This window comes from Solea senegalensis, linkage group LG12 (genome assembly GCF_019176455.1).
Source record: "Solea senegalensis isolate Sse05_10M linkage group LG12, IFAPA_SoseM_1, whole genome shotgun sequence".
Taxonomy (NCBI): Eukaryota; Metazoa; Chordata; class Actinopteri; order Pleuronectiformes; family Soleidae; genus Solea; species Solea senegalensis.
The window spans coordinates 9,461,166-9,475,523 of record NC_058032.1 but is presented as its reverse complement, the minus strand read 5'-3'; the positions used below and the strand labels follow the sequence as shown (position 1 = coordinate 9,475,523).

The window sequence follows — 14,358 nt, the reverse complement described above, 5'->3', positions numbered from 1 at the left end:
AGGCTGTTCAGACTGCTACAGTTTGAAGATGCTGGAGAAGCCAAGCGGCTGCTATGGTCCAGCACAAACCCTGTGAGACCATGGCACTTCATACAAGTGCAAATACACACACACCGTAGGGACGCCACACAGACACACACACACACACATACTTCATACACAAGTACACACATAGGCACATTCATGTGAGAAGGCGAAGGCATGCGCACACACATGAAATGCACAGTTAAAACACATAGATTCTTTTGTTAACAGAAAACACACCACGGTTCCTATTAGTGGTTTTCTATTGCAGCTCTCAGCCTGTGGTCTACAGGAACAAGTCTGACTCGATCCCTGAAGTCTGAGCTCTAACATGCACTTAAGACCATTTCCCCTATGATGGCAGCTGAGGCAGCATTCCACACTTAAAGAATCATACCCAACACTGAGTGGAAAAAGCACTGATGACTCCATTAAAAGAGATGAGCAGCAAATGGAAAATCCTGAATAATAAAAAAAAAATGTCAACTCCAAGTTTAACCTGACCGCTTGTAATTAACTGACATGGAGTTATTTGTTAGACCACGACATAAAATGCATCCCGAGTAGTGTAGTGACTCTGAGCCTGCATGATTACTTCCAAGTATCCTAATGTTTGTACAAAGCATAATCAGGGACATTTTCATCACAACTCTACTGACAAGGTTTAAAACCTTTGCATTGTTTAAGATTTTTAACAAACAAAGAAAAGCATCAACAACTGATTTCAAACAAGTGAGGCTTAAAATAACTTTGCTTTCCATCTCGAGCTTTTCCTCTCAACTCAACAGGGCACACAGATCTCCATGGTTACCTTAGGATCAGGATCCGGTGTTTGCTGCTGAAAGTGCATTTCCTAACTGTGTGTTCAGGCAGGCTCCTCACCAATGGCATGGAAGATGAGATGTTGACTGTGAACATGGTGGCTGTGGCACATAGCTCACCTTAGCTGTTTGTCCACAACCCCTTGTGCCTATCTGGCTTTCCCCTGAGGGAGAGGAGCTATAATTTTAGAAGCTCCTGTGGGGCCTGATGCTTCTTATCTCATCCTTGTGTGCTGTGATGGGAGCCAGCTCCTCCATGGTCTGTCATAAACGCTTGCGCTCTCCAATCATCACCTGGAAGCCAGGACTTAACACTTCACCGACCGCTTCCAGGCAAATCATCATCACTCCTTTCAACCAGAAGAAGCCAAAATCATCCTCCACTCAAATCCGGAACAACATGGACTGCATTATATCAAACGATTCAGGATATGGTTGGTGTGTATCCAACTTTGGTCTCCTTTCACACTGTGCTGTTCCCTCATCAGCTCTGATGCTACTCTGGGTCCAGCCCCCCTTCATGTACGGCACAAACAGCATTCCTGTCTGTTAGCCGGGCCCTCTGGAGACTAGGCAGACAAATTCCTCGTGGCTCCTTGCCAATGTCTGTGACTGTAATTTGTATGAGCTGATTTAACAACTTTGAGACCTTTGATATGAAGCCTCCGTAGTGTGATGTGGTTGGATGAGCTCGATTTCGACTTAGGTGAAATTATTACGAAGAATATTATGGAAAACTTAAATAACACAGTCTTTTTGTTTCATTGTGTTTGCTTTCCAAAGACGCAGCACACAAATGTGTTTCTGCACGCCCCGGTTGTCCAAATAATGTGTATCGCCGGGGACATTCAGAGTGAATTCACTGCTCTTATAAATGCAGCGATGAAGTCCTGCCCTCCCTATCTCAAACCCTAACCTCCCCTCTCCTACCCCCTTGTTTCTTTTCATCCATGCCAGGAATGTAAGGAGCAATAGAGCAGTAAAAACCCTTTCTCTCTGCCCTGCCATTTCCCCTGCATCACTTTTCTCTAATTCAAACCCACCAGCCCTCCCACTTCTATATTTTCCCAGTCTGTTTCAGAGTTGAGGTTGAGCCGCTTGCAGCTCAATCCTAAAGCAGTGAGTGGAAATCTGGGCTACAGAGTTCAGCGGGTCACGCTGGCCTGGAATCAGCCCAGTAATTGGCTCTGCTTAGCTGATTAATGGTGGACAGTGCAGATGGACGCCATTTTCCACAGACAGACACTCCTCCTAGCAGCACATTATCATCACTCCCTTTCCCTGAATGGATGAGATCAGAGCCTCTGTATAGCTACAGATAAAATTAAAGTGCTGCTCTGCTTTTTTCACATCTTAAAATTCCAGCCATAGATTTTCCATACTTGCCTCTTGTATTCTTTCTCTGATAGAACAAAAGGCAAATGTATTCACCGCCAAGGTGACAGACAGTTCAAGACATTTCATGCCCCTCGCAGTGACTAAAAATAACGATAAAGAACTGAATGATTAACACCTAAAATAAGCACTAAGCTCAATCTGCTGAGATTACATTTATTTTAAACTCCCCTTTGTGCTTTTACGGCTATTAAAAACGCTGACTAAAGGTCAAATGGTTCTTGTTAGTGATGACTGAGTTCTTGCGTTGCCTAGTGACAGGTTTAATGTTTGTGGGTGCGACAAATTAAGTTACTGATTAACTCACCTGCTACAGTTGCAGCGCTCCAGCTCCTGTATTTACACAAGCTGTATGAGAACAAAGCAGCCCAACTAGAAGCATATACATATATATACGTATATATATATAAAACAACTACAACCATGTCCATCAGAGGAGAGCTGCTTGTTTATTGGTTGTGCCTACTGTCAATGCAATGCAGTGTTTACACTAAACATTCACATTTAATGGCATACGTCTTATCTGAACACACACACGGATTCAAGGCAGCTACGCACAGGACTGACATACTACATTCCCGGAAAGGGGGCAATATCAGAATGAAAAAATGGGGGAAGGAGGGTGTCAGTGATGACAACACTGAGGGGGATGTGCAGATGGGCAGAGGGTGATACAAGCTCTGACTCACTCCTCACAACCAGGCTGCTTCGCCTCTGTGGAAGCCTGTGCTTACTATAGAAGCCATCGAAAATAACCACCTCCCGATCAGAGCCAATGGGGAAGCTGCTGGAGCTGAGGGGAGTTGTGCTGCCTTCTACCTGCCTGTCACTCTCACTGAGCTGGATGTTCATCTGCCGCGACTGGGATCAAGTCGTTTGACCCGATGTCCAAAATCCATGCCTATCGCTTTCTTACTCTCCAGCGGACATGACACGCAGACCCACAGGTGCATGCTGCATGGCCGCAGTGTGCTAATGTCACCTGAACTGTTTATGAGCAGTCTGATGTAAGGCAATTGTTTTCAAATTAACACCGACAATTTGAAACAACGCAATTAGCAGATCGCAAAAACTGCAATTCAATTATTATTATATTTTGCATTGTTCTACGTTCTATGGCAATTTTAAAATGTAATACATATTGGGAAATGGTTTGCATAACATAACATAACATAACATCATAATAGTTCATAATACTCCATCATGTTCTGCATGTTCTCCATCACAGCTGTAATGTCTGTGTAAAGTATGTGTGATTGGTGCTGGCAACATGGGTACGATGAGAGGGGTAAGACCTGAGCGCCTGGCCTGGTTTCCCCAGCATGCAGATGAATCATGACAGCTGCAGGACTGTCTGCTGCTCCTGGTCTGGTGGCCAGCACCGGATCAGGCTCTTACTCACCATTACATTTATGGTAACAGCGAGGCTCCATGTTTATATTTACATACACAGAGCAGCAGGCGGAATATTTCAAAGCTGCAAAACAGAATATTTGTGATGTGTGGCTCCCATAAACCCTTGCATCACTCCTTTCCAGTCCATTGTTTGAAACACCACAACGTGCCTTAAGTTAAAACAGGAAGATCGGAATCTGTCCTCCTCCTCTCTTTGTTTCACACACACACAGGTTTGCATAGCTGTCATTCACAGGACACTGCAGGCACACACAAACACACACACACACGTTTATGCTATCATATTCATAGTGAGGACACCTCATAGACATTATGCATTCCCTAACCACTTAACTTAACCTTAAACATCACAACTAAGTGCCTAGCTTTACCCTAACCACAAACTAAAACCAGGTCTTGACCCGCAAAAAAGCCATATAACAAAACAAAATACAAAAACACACACACATCCATGCATGCCCTATGCTGTATGCTACACAGTAACACAAACACATATAAGCAATGGTTGACACTGGACAATTAAGTGCATTTATTCATGAGGTACTGCACAAAGGACAAGGTTTGGAGTAAATAACTAACCAGAGGCCTTTTGCACATTTTGCTGCATCAAACCGCAAAAATAAAAAAAAGACAAGCACTGCCACACTGCTGTAAATATGTACTGTAGTATTATTATTGTCATCTTCAGCATAATCACCAGCGAAAGTAACTTGGCCCAAGATTGAGGCTCAGTTTTATCAGAGCATCCTGACAGATGGAATTGAGCAGCTTGTGGGAGCGTTAAGCCCTTTCAGCTTCTCTCCTGTGGAGAAGTGTTTGTGAAGAGCAGGTACGACTCCATTTTAAACTGTGATGAACGGGGCACTATTGTTTGAGATTTAGAGATGAGAGTAGATCAGCAGAAAGTGAATGGGCAAATAACGACTAGGGGAAGGACATTTATTAAAACAGGAAAAGCAGAAGTGGTAGTAGAGGTGTTTGTATTTTGTTTCCCTAGTTTGTGCTCTGCAGTTATTTTGCTGTTGTTTTTACAGTTTTTCAACACATCTCATGTGAAGTCCTGGGAGAGGACGTAGTCGTAGCTGCACAGGCATTGAACACTGGATTTCACAAAGAAAGCAACAACAAAAAAAAGCAGCCACATACAGATAAAGTAGACATGAAGAGGGGAACATATACATGCACACATACAGACAGTGAAGCAGATTCAACAAGCAAAAGGAAAACACAGCTTTAAAAAGAAGGCTCTATCGTTATAAATACCTTTCCATCTATTTCTTTTTATAGGTTTTGTTCACAAACGTGATACAAGAAACTACCGATGAGGCAGGTGGCCTCCATCCCTCTCCGGTCCTACTGCTGTATGATGCCAGATCAAAATGCTGTCCTATAGAGAGGAATGTTAGCTAAGCAAGGCGTGAGGGACTAGGTTAGTACCTGCTAGAGAAGGGGAGTGGACCTTGGCACAAAGGAGCAGGGGAAGGGCAGAAGCCTCTGTAGAAGGCCTGGGGCAACCTGCTGTCCCCTGGTTTGTGGATGACACTGTATATAGGTTCAGCCCTGCTGTGGGGTACAGGAATCACAGTGAACGGAACAAGTGCAGGACACAAACAAAGCACACAGACCAACAAAAAGATGCAACAAATGCACATACATGTAGTCATGTAGACAGCTTGGACAAGGACATTACAAGACCGCCACACAAATAACACTCGCCCCATTAACACATTCACTCCAAAAACACACAGAGATGTGTACGCGCCTGCATGTGGTCACACATAGGGAGAATCCAGCCTCCTCCCCCAGAGCTGTGGGTTGACATCACCCAGGGCCTAATAAGTCACTACAGTCAAGCCTCGATAAATTCAACTTGTGCTCGAGGTCAAAGGTAAAGGCTCAGTCGTAACAAGTACCAAAAAAAAGCCACTACAGACTGTCCAGACTGTCCACCAAATACAAATGTGCACATATCATCAAAGGAACCATGACAATGCCTGCAAAACAACAACATGGAGGAACTGGAAACAATAATAGTTGTGCAAATGTAAAGGTTTTAAAAACAAATTTAGCCCCACAACCACGTTTCTGCAACTACAACAGCAAATACCACAACAAACTGATCTCATCTCATTTTGCTCTACACAGATTGGAAGAGAATCATTATGGAGACGCGCGTCTGTAACCTACCTTGTGAAGTCTTCCTCCCCGAGCATATGGCGAGGAACTGGCGAGTACCTGGACGGGGTAACCTGGGGTGGCGGGTACACTGGCTTGGGCTCCATTGGCCCCACATAGTTGTGGCAGACGTGGTTATCTACCGAGGTGGGGAAGGCTGGAGGGAGGGCCAGACCAGTAGGGGGAAAGAAAAAATGATTAAAACACAGGTGCAAAAAGGAGTGGCTGTATAAGATGGACATCTTCACCAAATAATAAATCAATTCAGACTGAAAACTAGTTCCATTAAATACATATTCATGCAGCTGAGCAGGATAAACACGTATTTTTCATGCATATCATTTGACTACAGGTTGCACAGTAAAGAGCAGGGTTAAATCTATATTAAGGGCTTTAAACCCGACCGCAATATACAACAAGCCCTCAATTCTGTTCTGTGGAAATGTGAGATGCTGCAGCTCAAGATCGTGGGCTCTCATGAGCAGGTGGGATGTGAGAAACCGACCACACTCAGTGGGAGGCAGAAAACTGCGCTTCTTGTTTCTGTGGGAAGGTTGTGTGTGTGTGTGTGTGTAAGCAGTCACTACATTCACTATGTGGGAGTCTGGGCATTGCAGTTTTAGGATGAGAAAAGAGATCCAACACAACAAGTGAAGCAGGCCAACTGAAATATCTCTGATAAAAGTTAAAAAAGACTTGCGGAGCACGACATACTGTACAAACCGCCCTTTCTTTAAATTAAACATTTTACATAAGTAACCTGCTTTCTTTTTTTTTGGGCTGCTACCCACGTACAAGTATTTGTGAATGTAAAAAAAAAATGTGATATATGACGGAGACGGTGTAAGAGCAGCTGCTCCATGAGGACGGCAACGTGAGAGCAGGATGAGGTAGATACGTACTGCTGGAGTAGTCTGGTGGGGCGTACATGTCGTTGAGATGCACAGGGCCTGGCTTGGCCACCTTGAGGTAAACCATATCAGAGGTGTTCTTCAGCGCAGCCACCGCCTCCTCATGACGCACGTCCTGCAGCACAATGTTGTTCACCTGAAGGCGAAATCACTGTGATCGCACGTGAACCCGTCGTGTCTTTGCAGCACCGTGACAACATCATGCATCAACACCATCCAGCACACCAGCCAACACAATAATGAATCATAACTCAGAGGTTTTTTTTTTTTGGTTTTTTTTGCTTTTGAGCAAAAAGGGCGGTGTGTTTCGCAGCACAGATCAATAGGTCAAATGCAGTGGGTACAGTTTGTCTGTTAGGACTATTCCTGGAAATATGCTGTCCATCACATTTTTTGAGCACCCCATATTTGAGCAGTTTTGGCTGCACTGAGTCAACATGCTCACAGCACAGTCAATGACAGGGACAAGTACAGTGCGCAAAATGGAGGTTGAAAACATTTCCCATGGTAAAGCTGCTGTATTTCTAACAACAAACATGTTTGCTTGACAGATTTGTATTTGAGTAACAGTTTGATTTGTCTATGTTACGAGACTAACATTTGACAGCAGATTTCGGTGCAGTGAAAAGTAAATATTGATACTGTATGTACAGCAAGTTGAAAGATGTAGCTCGAGGGCTCACAGATGTACACAGATGTAGATTTACAACAAAATAAATACACTTCCCTGAAATGTATATTAAAATACTGTATACAGAGTTAAGAAGTGGCTTTGTTTTGGGATCAATTTTAACAGTAAGAGTTAATTCAGTATGAATTATTTGCAGGTTTTTCCAGAAAGAAATGAGTGAATTTTCCTGTTTGACATACAGCAGCTTGTACAAATGCAATGTTTTCCACCTTCATATCCAGTTGATGGGCCTTTTTATGTCCCACACCATGGGACAGATTCATAAATACTGATGTGGGCTACATGTCAAACGACAACCAACCAGATAATGCAGTGTACTTAATCATCACATACTGGACCTGCCCAGCTACAGCAATGGGTGCTTGTAATCACTACTAAATTAGAAGAAGGTTCATACAGCGAGCAGGCGATCTCCAGTTTGCAGCCGTCCATCTTTTTGTGCAGCTCCTCCCTCTATGATCTTGGTAATATAGATGCTGTTGTCTCCTGGGATATGCTGATTCCCAATCCCTCCAGCAATGCTGAATCCCAGCCCTGGTTGAATAATACACACAGTCAGGTAATCAATACATGTGCGTATAGAATGGCCTCTGGTAATATACATTTTATATCCTGTGTCTGGCTCTGCCTCCACGATGCTGAAATGTTCCCTACTTATTTACTTTAAGTTTTGTGTTAAAAGTATTTTTTTCCAAATGTATCCTGTGAATGTTAGGCAAATGTGTCTTAACCTTACACACATCTCAGAGTGTTGGATTCTTCTCCAAAAATAATGCACAGGAATAAACACTAAAATGAACAAGTATACACAGGATTTTTTGTCTTTTTAACCCAGGTGAACCTGCTACAAAAAGGACATTTGGGAATGGAACACACTACTGCCAGTTTCCTCATGCATCAACTGTGCATGAAATGTGACATCACAAATGCACCGGAAACACTGAAGCTCCGTGACAGTGGCTAACTGCTATGCTAAACGCACGTCTTTGCTGCTAGAAATGAAGCAGACGGAGAAATTTGCGTTTCTCATCTGTGTCTTGCATTCCCGCTCATGCCAGTTGAAGCCAAAGCCAATAAAAACCCACATACTCTGCAGAATCACTTGACCGAGGAGTGAATGCAGATTAAACACATTCCCGCTAAGGAATAAAAAAAACATTGAAACCCAGGATTACGTTTTCTGACCGTGGTAATGGGGCACATGTGTGCGGTGCATCTCTGACCTTTAGGCCCTTTAAGCAGGTTGACTTCCAGAATCGTCTCGGGTGGCGCCTGCCTCCGTCGAACCAGCAGCCGCACCACCGGCCCCGCCTCTTTCAGGGCCTCCACTGCCCGACTGTGAACCACTTCAGATACATTCACATCATTCACGCGCAGCACACAGTCGTTAACCCTGCGGAGGGAAAAAAACATTCATTTAATAAACAATGCATGTTTTAGGATTTGGTTTTCCAGTGAATCATAACTTTGCGGAAACACATAGAGCCAGGGGGCAGAGGGCTGCAGAAACCCAGCCTCCCACACAGCCCCGGCCTGATGGGACATGGTGGTAGTGAGCTATAAAGAAGAGAAGAAAGGAAATAAGAGACCGAGGATGCAGAGGGGCTCAGAAAGAGTTGATGGAAAGAATGAGGTGAGGATGAGGTTAACCTTTATTTTACTAGGCAGTCACAATCTCTTTTATATGTGAAACTTGGCCAAGACAGAGCCAGTTAGCAGCATCATGTGCATAACTGGACAACCACATTAGACCAACATTAGAAAACACAGCAACTGCTTCCTTTACATTCATGTGCATTTAAAAGGCTTTGAAGGGACGGGGATTCTGATTTTGAGTTTGAGTTGGGAAAACACGACGAGGAGAGGAACTTACCCCAGTCTTCCATCCATAGCAGCTGCTCCTCCCGGGATGATCTTTGTGATGAAGATCCCCGGATCATCAGGAATGTGGGGATTGTCTATTCCTCCAGCAATGCTAAAGCCCAGGCCAGAGTTCCCCTGTACACAGGTCATGAGTGGCATTTTCAGTAGGGAACAAATCAATGATGCACTTAAATGTGGACTCAAAGTCAGTACAATATTATTCTTAAGGGTAATGCTATCTAAGAGGAATGTGTGTGTGTGTATGACAAAAGACAATGCCATGTATTCCATTAGAAGACGGCACTTCATTTAAAATGTCATACTTATTCCATTAACTAAAAGAGGCTTCAGTGTTGAGCAGAAAGGTGGATTTATGGTCTAAGGAAAAGCTGAGTTGAGAAGCCTCATTTATTTTGTCTCTCACTCTTATCACTTCTTGTTGTCCCCTGGTCCTGAAACGGAAGAGGATCCATTTGGATCCAGAGGGTCCAGGCTCACAGCTGCATGTGACAGCTGTAGCCGCCAAGACGGGCAGCAAACAAGACGGCTGAGAAAAGACTTCACTTTATTATTTTCTATAATTAATGAGCGACAGTCGCACCAATTTAGGACAGAGGGAGGCTGAGGCCTCCCAGTGTGCAGCTCTGGAGCCGAGGGGACAACGCTGGGCCTTACCACCAAATGTTACACACCCACAGACCTTTTAAAGTGTGACTTTGCATAGTTTATTTAAGCCCTCTGCATGCAGAAACACCACTTAGATTGTAAGGGCCGAGAGATACGGCGCATCTATCCTGGGTCTGCAGGTGCATCCATATGTGGGTGGAATAATGAGAGCAGAAACTTAAAGCTCTGCCACAACCAGCTTAAACACAGCTGACAAGTGTTAGTGGTGCCTGCTGAACAATTGAACAGGAGAGCACTTTACATTGCTGGCGCCTGCAGATGACATGTGCATCAGGATTATGCAAAAAACTTGCACCTCACTGGTCTAATTCTGAGCTCAAACTATCTCGCATACGTCTCGTGTCTTACTGCGGTGATGAAACAGAAATAACTTCTCTCACATAATATGATGTATAATTACACAGATTTATATTTTTCATGGTCTTAAGGATGCTTCTCTGTGCGTCGCTTACCACCACCTAGTGGCGACAGATCCATTCATCATGCATTAAGTAGACAGTGAAAAAAAACCATGTGATGAGCAAACGGTGATGCTTACCCTCTCTAAAATGATCTCTTCATATTTATACATCCCATCACTGCCATTTACCTGCCGAAAGAAAAACAAGACATAGTGGTTAGTTATATTGTTCAACGGCAGTTTTCATGTTGTAAACCTAAAGTCAGTGTCAAGTACGTCATGTGCAGATACTGACTGCAGAGATGCATTCTCGCCACATTGTTTTTACTAACTATGAAGCAATGTCACCGTGAATTACTTCCTCAAATGCATATACACTGAGAAACGAAACGTGACGCCCGCAGAAGACGCATTCCCTACCAACAGGCAGGGTCAACAGGATAATGGATGTTGGTCCACATGGTAAACACAATGTTGCTACCAGGAGGAGGCACATACACATGCTCATGGACAGACACAGAGGGAGTGTGAATGTACTGTATACATATATATATATATATATATATATATATATATATATACATATATATATATATACATACACACATGTAGAGAGAGAGAGAGCAGATACTTACATAAGGCCCTGCATCTAGTGAGTCTGCGTTGACGATGATGGGGGGAGGGTTGGCCTGTGAATACGAAGAGATACACATTATCTCAGTGTGTGTGGCTGGCAGCACACAGATGTAATGTGGTACACACACCGCCACTTGGGAGCAAAGTGAACACACGCCACAGTAACAGTCAGTGAGTGAGTGAGTGAGTGAGTGAGTGAGTGAGTCTCCTTGGGGCCGAGGCCGCGGAGACAGGAACGGCGGCGGATGGTGTTTGTTGGAAAAGGTGTGAGGACTGAGAATGAGGACTGTGGCAGAGAGAGACCACTCCTTATTAACAGCCTCGGCCAGACGTCTGCAGTCTCCACATAAAACAAACGCAGCTCGTGTTTATCCTTTTCACTTTCTCTTCACACACCAAAAAAACACGAGAGAAGCATCACATTCAGAATGTGGAATCTGATTTATACCAAATGTATTCTATTTGATGTTTAATAGCATTATTCACCAACAAATTAAATAACCAAAATAAAAATAAATTTTTTAAAAGATTAATAAATACCACAGGATATAGAGACCACGCAAATGAACTCTTCTTAAAAATACAAACAGCGCAAATAATTATTCAAAGCAAGAAATAATTTACTTCCAAATAAAATAAAGGCTTAAGATTCTTCTTCTTAAGATTTAAGAAGAGAAATTAAATTTAAAAATGCAGTGTGCCAGGACAAGTGTGTTCCAATCTCTGGGGTTAAATGATGAAACAGTCTAACTGTAGATGATTTAAAGCCGAGTAAAAACATTTTCAAAGAACATACAAAATATTAATTTTAGATAAGGATGACATATTCTTGTATTGTATTGAGAAACTTTGGTGATGGGAAAAAGTGGTGTATAAATTGAGTTGTGTGTGATGGGAGCAGGGTAGGTACATGTAAGTTTATACTTCTGCCTACGTGTTGTCGTTGTAAATGTTGCACATGTGTTTGAAATAAAAAACTATTTATATAATAACAATATATAAAGGTGGCAAACCTGTAGTTTTTAAAAAAAATTGATATGGATTTCTTTGACTTTATACGAGCAGTCTAAATGCATTCTCGACACTGCTTCTTCTTCGTTTTCAGTATTCACTGTTGTCAGCAGCACTGATGTACTGTATAGCATCAGTACCAGCCTTTACAACCCAGATGAACGCAGGATCACAGTTCACAACATTTCAGCTCTATTGTGCCACCTGGTGTTTCTCTCCCCATTTCAGGCCTGCAGAGAAACGACGAGGTGAGTCCAGAGGGAAGGTTGTGCAAGTGGAGAGTGAAGGAGGAGAAAGAAAGGGGGGTTGATTTAGGAGCAGTTTGACGGTCCCATAGTAAAGCACACCGGCTGTCTGCTTTTGCATTGATCCGACTGAGCAGTGTGGCTGAGGAGATGCTTACAGTGCGGCTCTGGGACCTTACACTTCCTGAGGTCCAACACTGGGGGGGCGGGGGGAATCACACACTGTCCATCCTTCCCCCCCTAACCTCCTCTCCACTCACCCAATCTCATCCTCTCACCTCTGTCTCATGCAGGTTTAATTATGTCAGTGTCCCAACTTAATAAAACGAGATTCTTCTACTATGTTTTTCCTTTTAAAATATCATATTCCTCGAGATTCATGTGCTCATTGGCACGCAGATATTATATCTGAAGCTGAACAATAAAATAAAAAAAAAACCTCCATCAAGGTAGGTGCACTTTTATGCTGAATTATGAAGTTTGTGCAAATGTCCTGAATATTGTACTGAGAACAAATAAAACGATGGTTATAATACAGTGCAGCAAATTCCTTTAATTTTCAATTAATGATGATATGACATCAACCTTTCCATGAACAGTTTGTTGAATTGCAAAAGTATTCACATGTACCGATAGATATTATATCCCAGTATAACATATGTCACAGGATATATTCAACGAGAAATTAACTAAACTACGAAGCAAGTCTATGCCAGTCATTTGAAGAGACACAGATGGGAGATTATTTTTTTTGGTGGTTGCCAAATGCACATTTTCTTTTCCAGACTTTTATTTTAGTGATTTTTAGTGACATGCATAAAATGATGTTGAAGCTTATTTCAAACATTCACAACATCTTATGGCTGGTTTACCTATTCAAAAATAATTTTAGGTTGTTGGCAGTAAAAATAGCAAATATAAATTGTATATTATTATCACAATTTGAATTGTGAATTGGGTCATGATGGTTTATCATGTGTGGAAAAGTGGGCTCGATATAAAACACAATCATACAAATTACTTTAACCTGAGGAACAATGAACATACTCCTTGAGAAGTATTTAAGTTTTCAGTTCAAAAGTGCAAAGCTGCAATTGGTCTGCATCCACGAGAGTGAATTTGAAACTTACAATTCAAAATATCTGACCGATTGAGCATTTCATTTCTTCACATTTGTTATTGAGTGAGCTCCAGATAAACCAGGCCCATAGATCTGTCCTGACCTCTGCTATGACTCTGGACAGCTGAGGCTGGAAAGCCCACATCCCACAGTCAGCACAAACCAGACCTTCATTGTAATCTGCATATGGACTAACAGATGCTCACGTCTGTGCTTATGTTTGCACAGTTCTCATTACTGCCTTTTTTTTTTTCTTCTTCTTCTTCACCCCCTTCATCTTACATGCCAAAAACACAAGTACAAAACACAAGTTAGAGGGTTTTGATCGTGAAATAAGCATCTGTACCCTGGAGTCCACAGCAACCATGTAAGTGACTGTCAATTGTGATCCTGATACCAAAGCTCACACAGTGAGAAGAGTTGAAAAACACAGCCCGAGGGCAATGCCGGGGAATACACTGGCTACTATTATCCCTCGGTGACAGACAAAGCTACTGAATCAACTACTGAGACCAACATAAAAACACCTGTTACCATATAATACCTGTAGTGCTCATTTTAAGTATCATAGAGGACCAATGATGTCTAATGAGTTGAGGTCCAGGTGAAACACAATAAATCCACCAATCAACAGAAAGCAGTATTATCCCAGGCCTGGGTTTCATGCCTAATCCCCTCTATCTGAAACTCACATTATTAGCAAACAAAAAAGGAGTAATGGACAATAATCTCAGCATTATTAATCTCAACACATGTGTGTTAAACTCTTTTAGCCCCTGCGGTAACACATTTAACGTCGGAGAAAAGAAGACAGCTGATTAAAGACAACGAGATCTGGCGACTGCTGAAGTTTTATGACAGACACGGGAGGTAGAGTGTGTGTGTGAGTTATAATGGGCCCACAGAGGACGAGCAGAGGACACGCCACTATTGTCCTACCATGGGAGACAGGTTTGAGGATCA

General features: G+C 42.7%; 1 protein-coding gene across 5 annotated transcripts in view; it reads right to left on the bottom strand.

Annotated features, from left to right (window-relative positions):
• dlg3 (discs, large homolog 3 (Drosophila)) overlaps positions 1 to 14,358 on the bottom strand; it is a 75,713-nt gene that overhangs the window by 20,099 nt on the left and 41,256 nt on the right. For 3 of the 5 annotated variants that reach the window (XM_044039762.1, XM_044039764.1, XM_044039761.1), the window contains 7 exons: positions 11,019 to 11,072; positions 10,522 to 10,572; positions 9,307 to 9,431; positions 8,657 to 8,826; positions 7,831 to 7,967; positions 6,734 to 6,878; positions 5,844 to 6,006 (listed from right to left, as the gene is read on the bottom strand). In XM_044039762.1, coding sequence (XP_043895697.1) covers positions 5,844 to 6,006; positions 6,734 to 6,878; positions 7,831 to 7,967; positions 8,657 to 8,826; positions 9,307 to 9,431; positions 10,522 to 10,572; positions 11,019 to 11,072 — 845 coding nt within the window. The remainder of the gene's footprint in view (positions 1 to 5,843; positions 6,007 to 6,733; positions 6,879 to 7,830; positions 7,968 to 8,656; positions 8,827 to 9,306; positions 9,432 to 10,521; positions 10,573 to 11,018; positions 11,073 to 14,358) is intronic. The other 2 variants (XM_044039765.1, XM_044039763.1) reach the window with 1 other exon arrangement.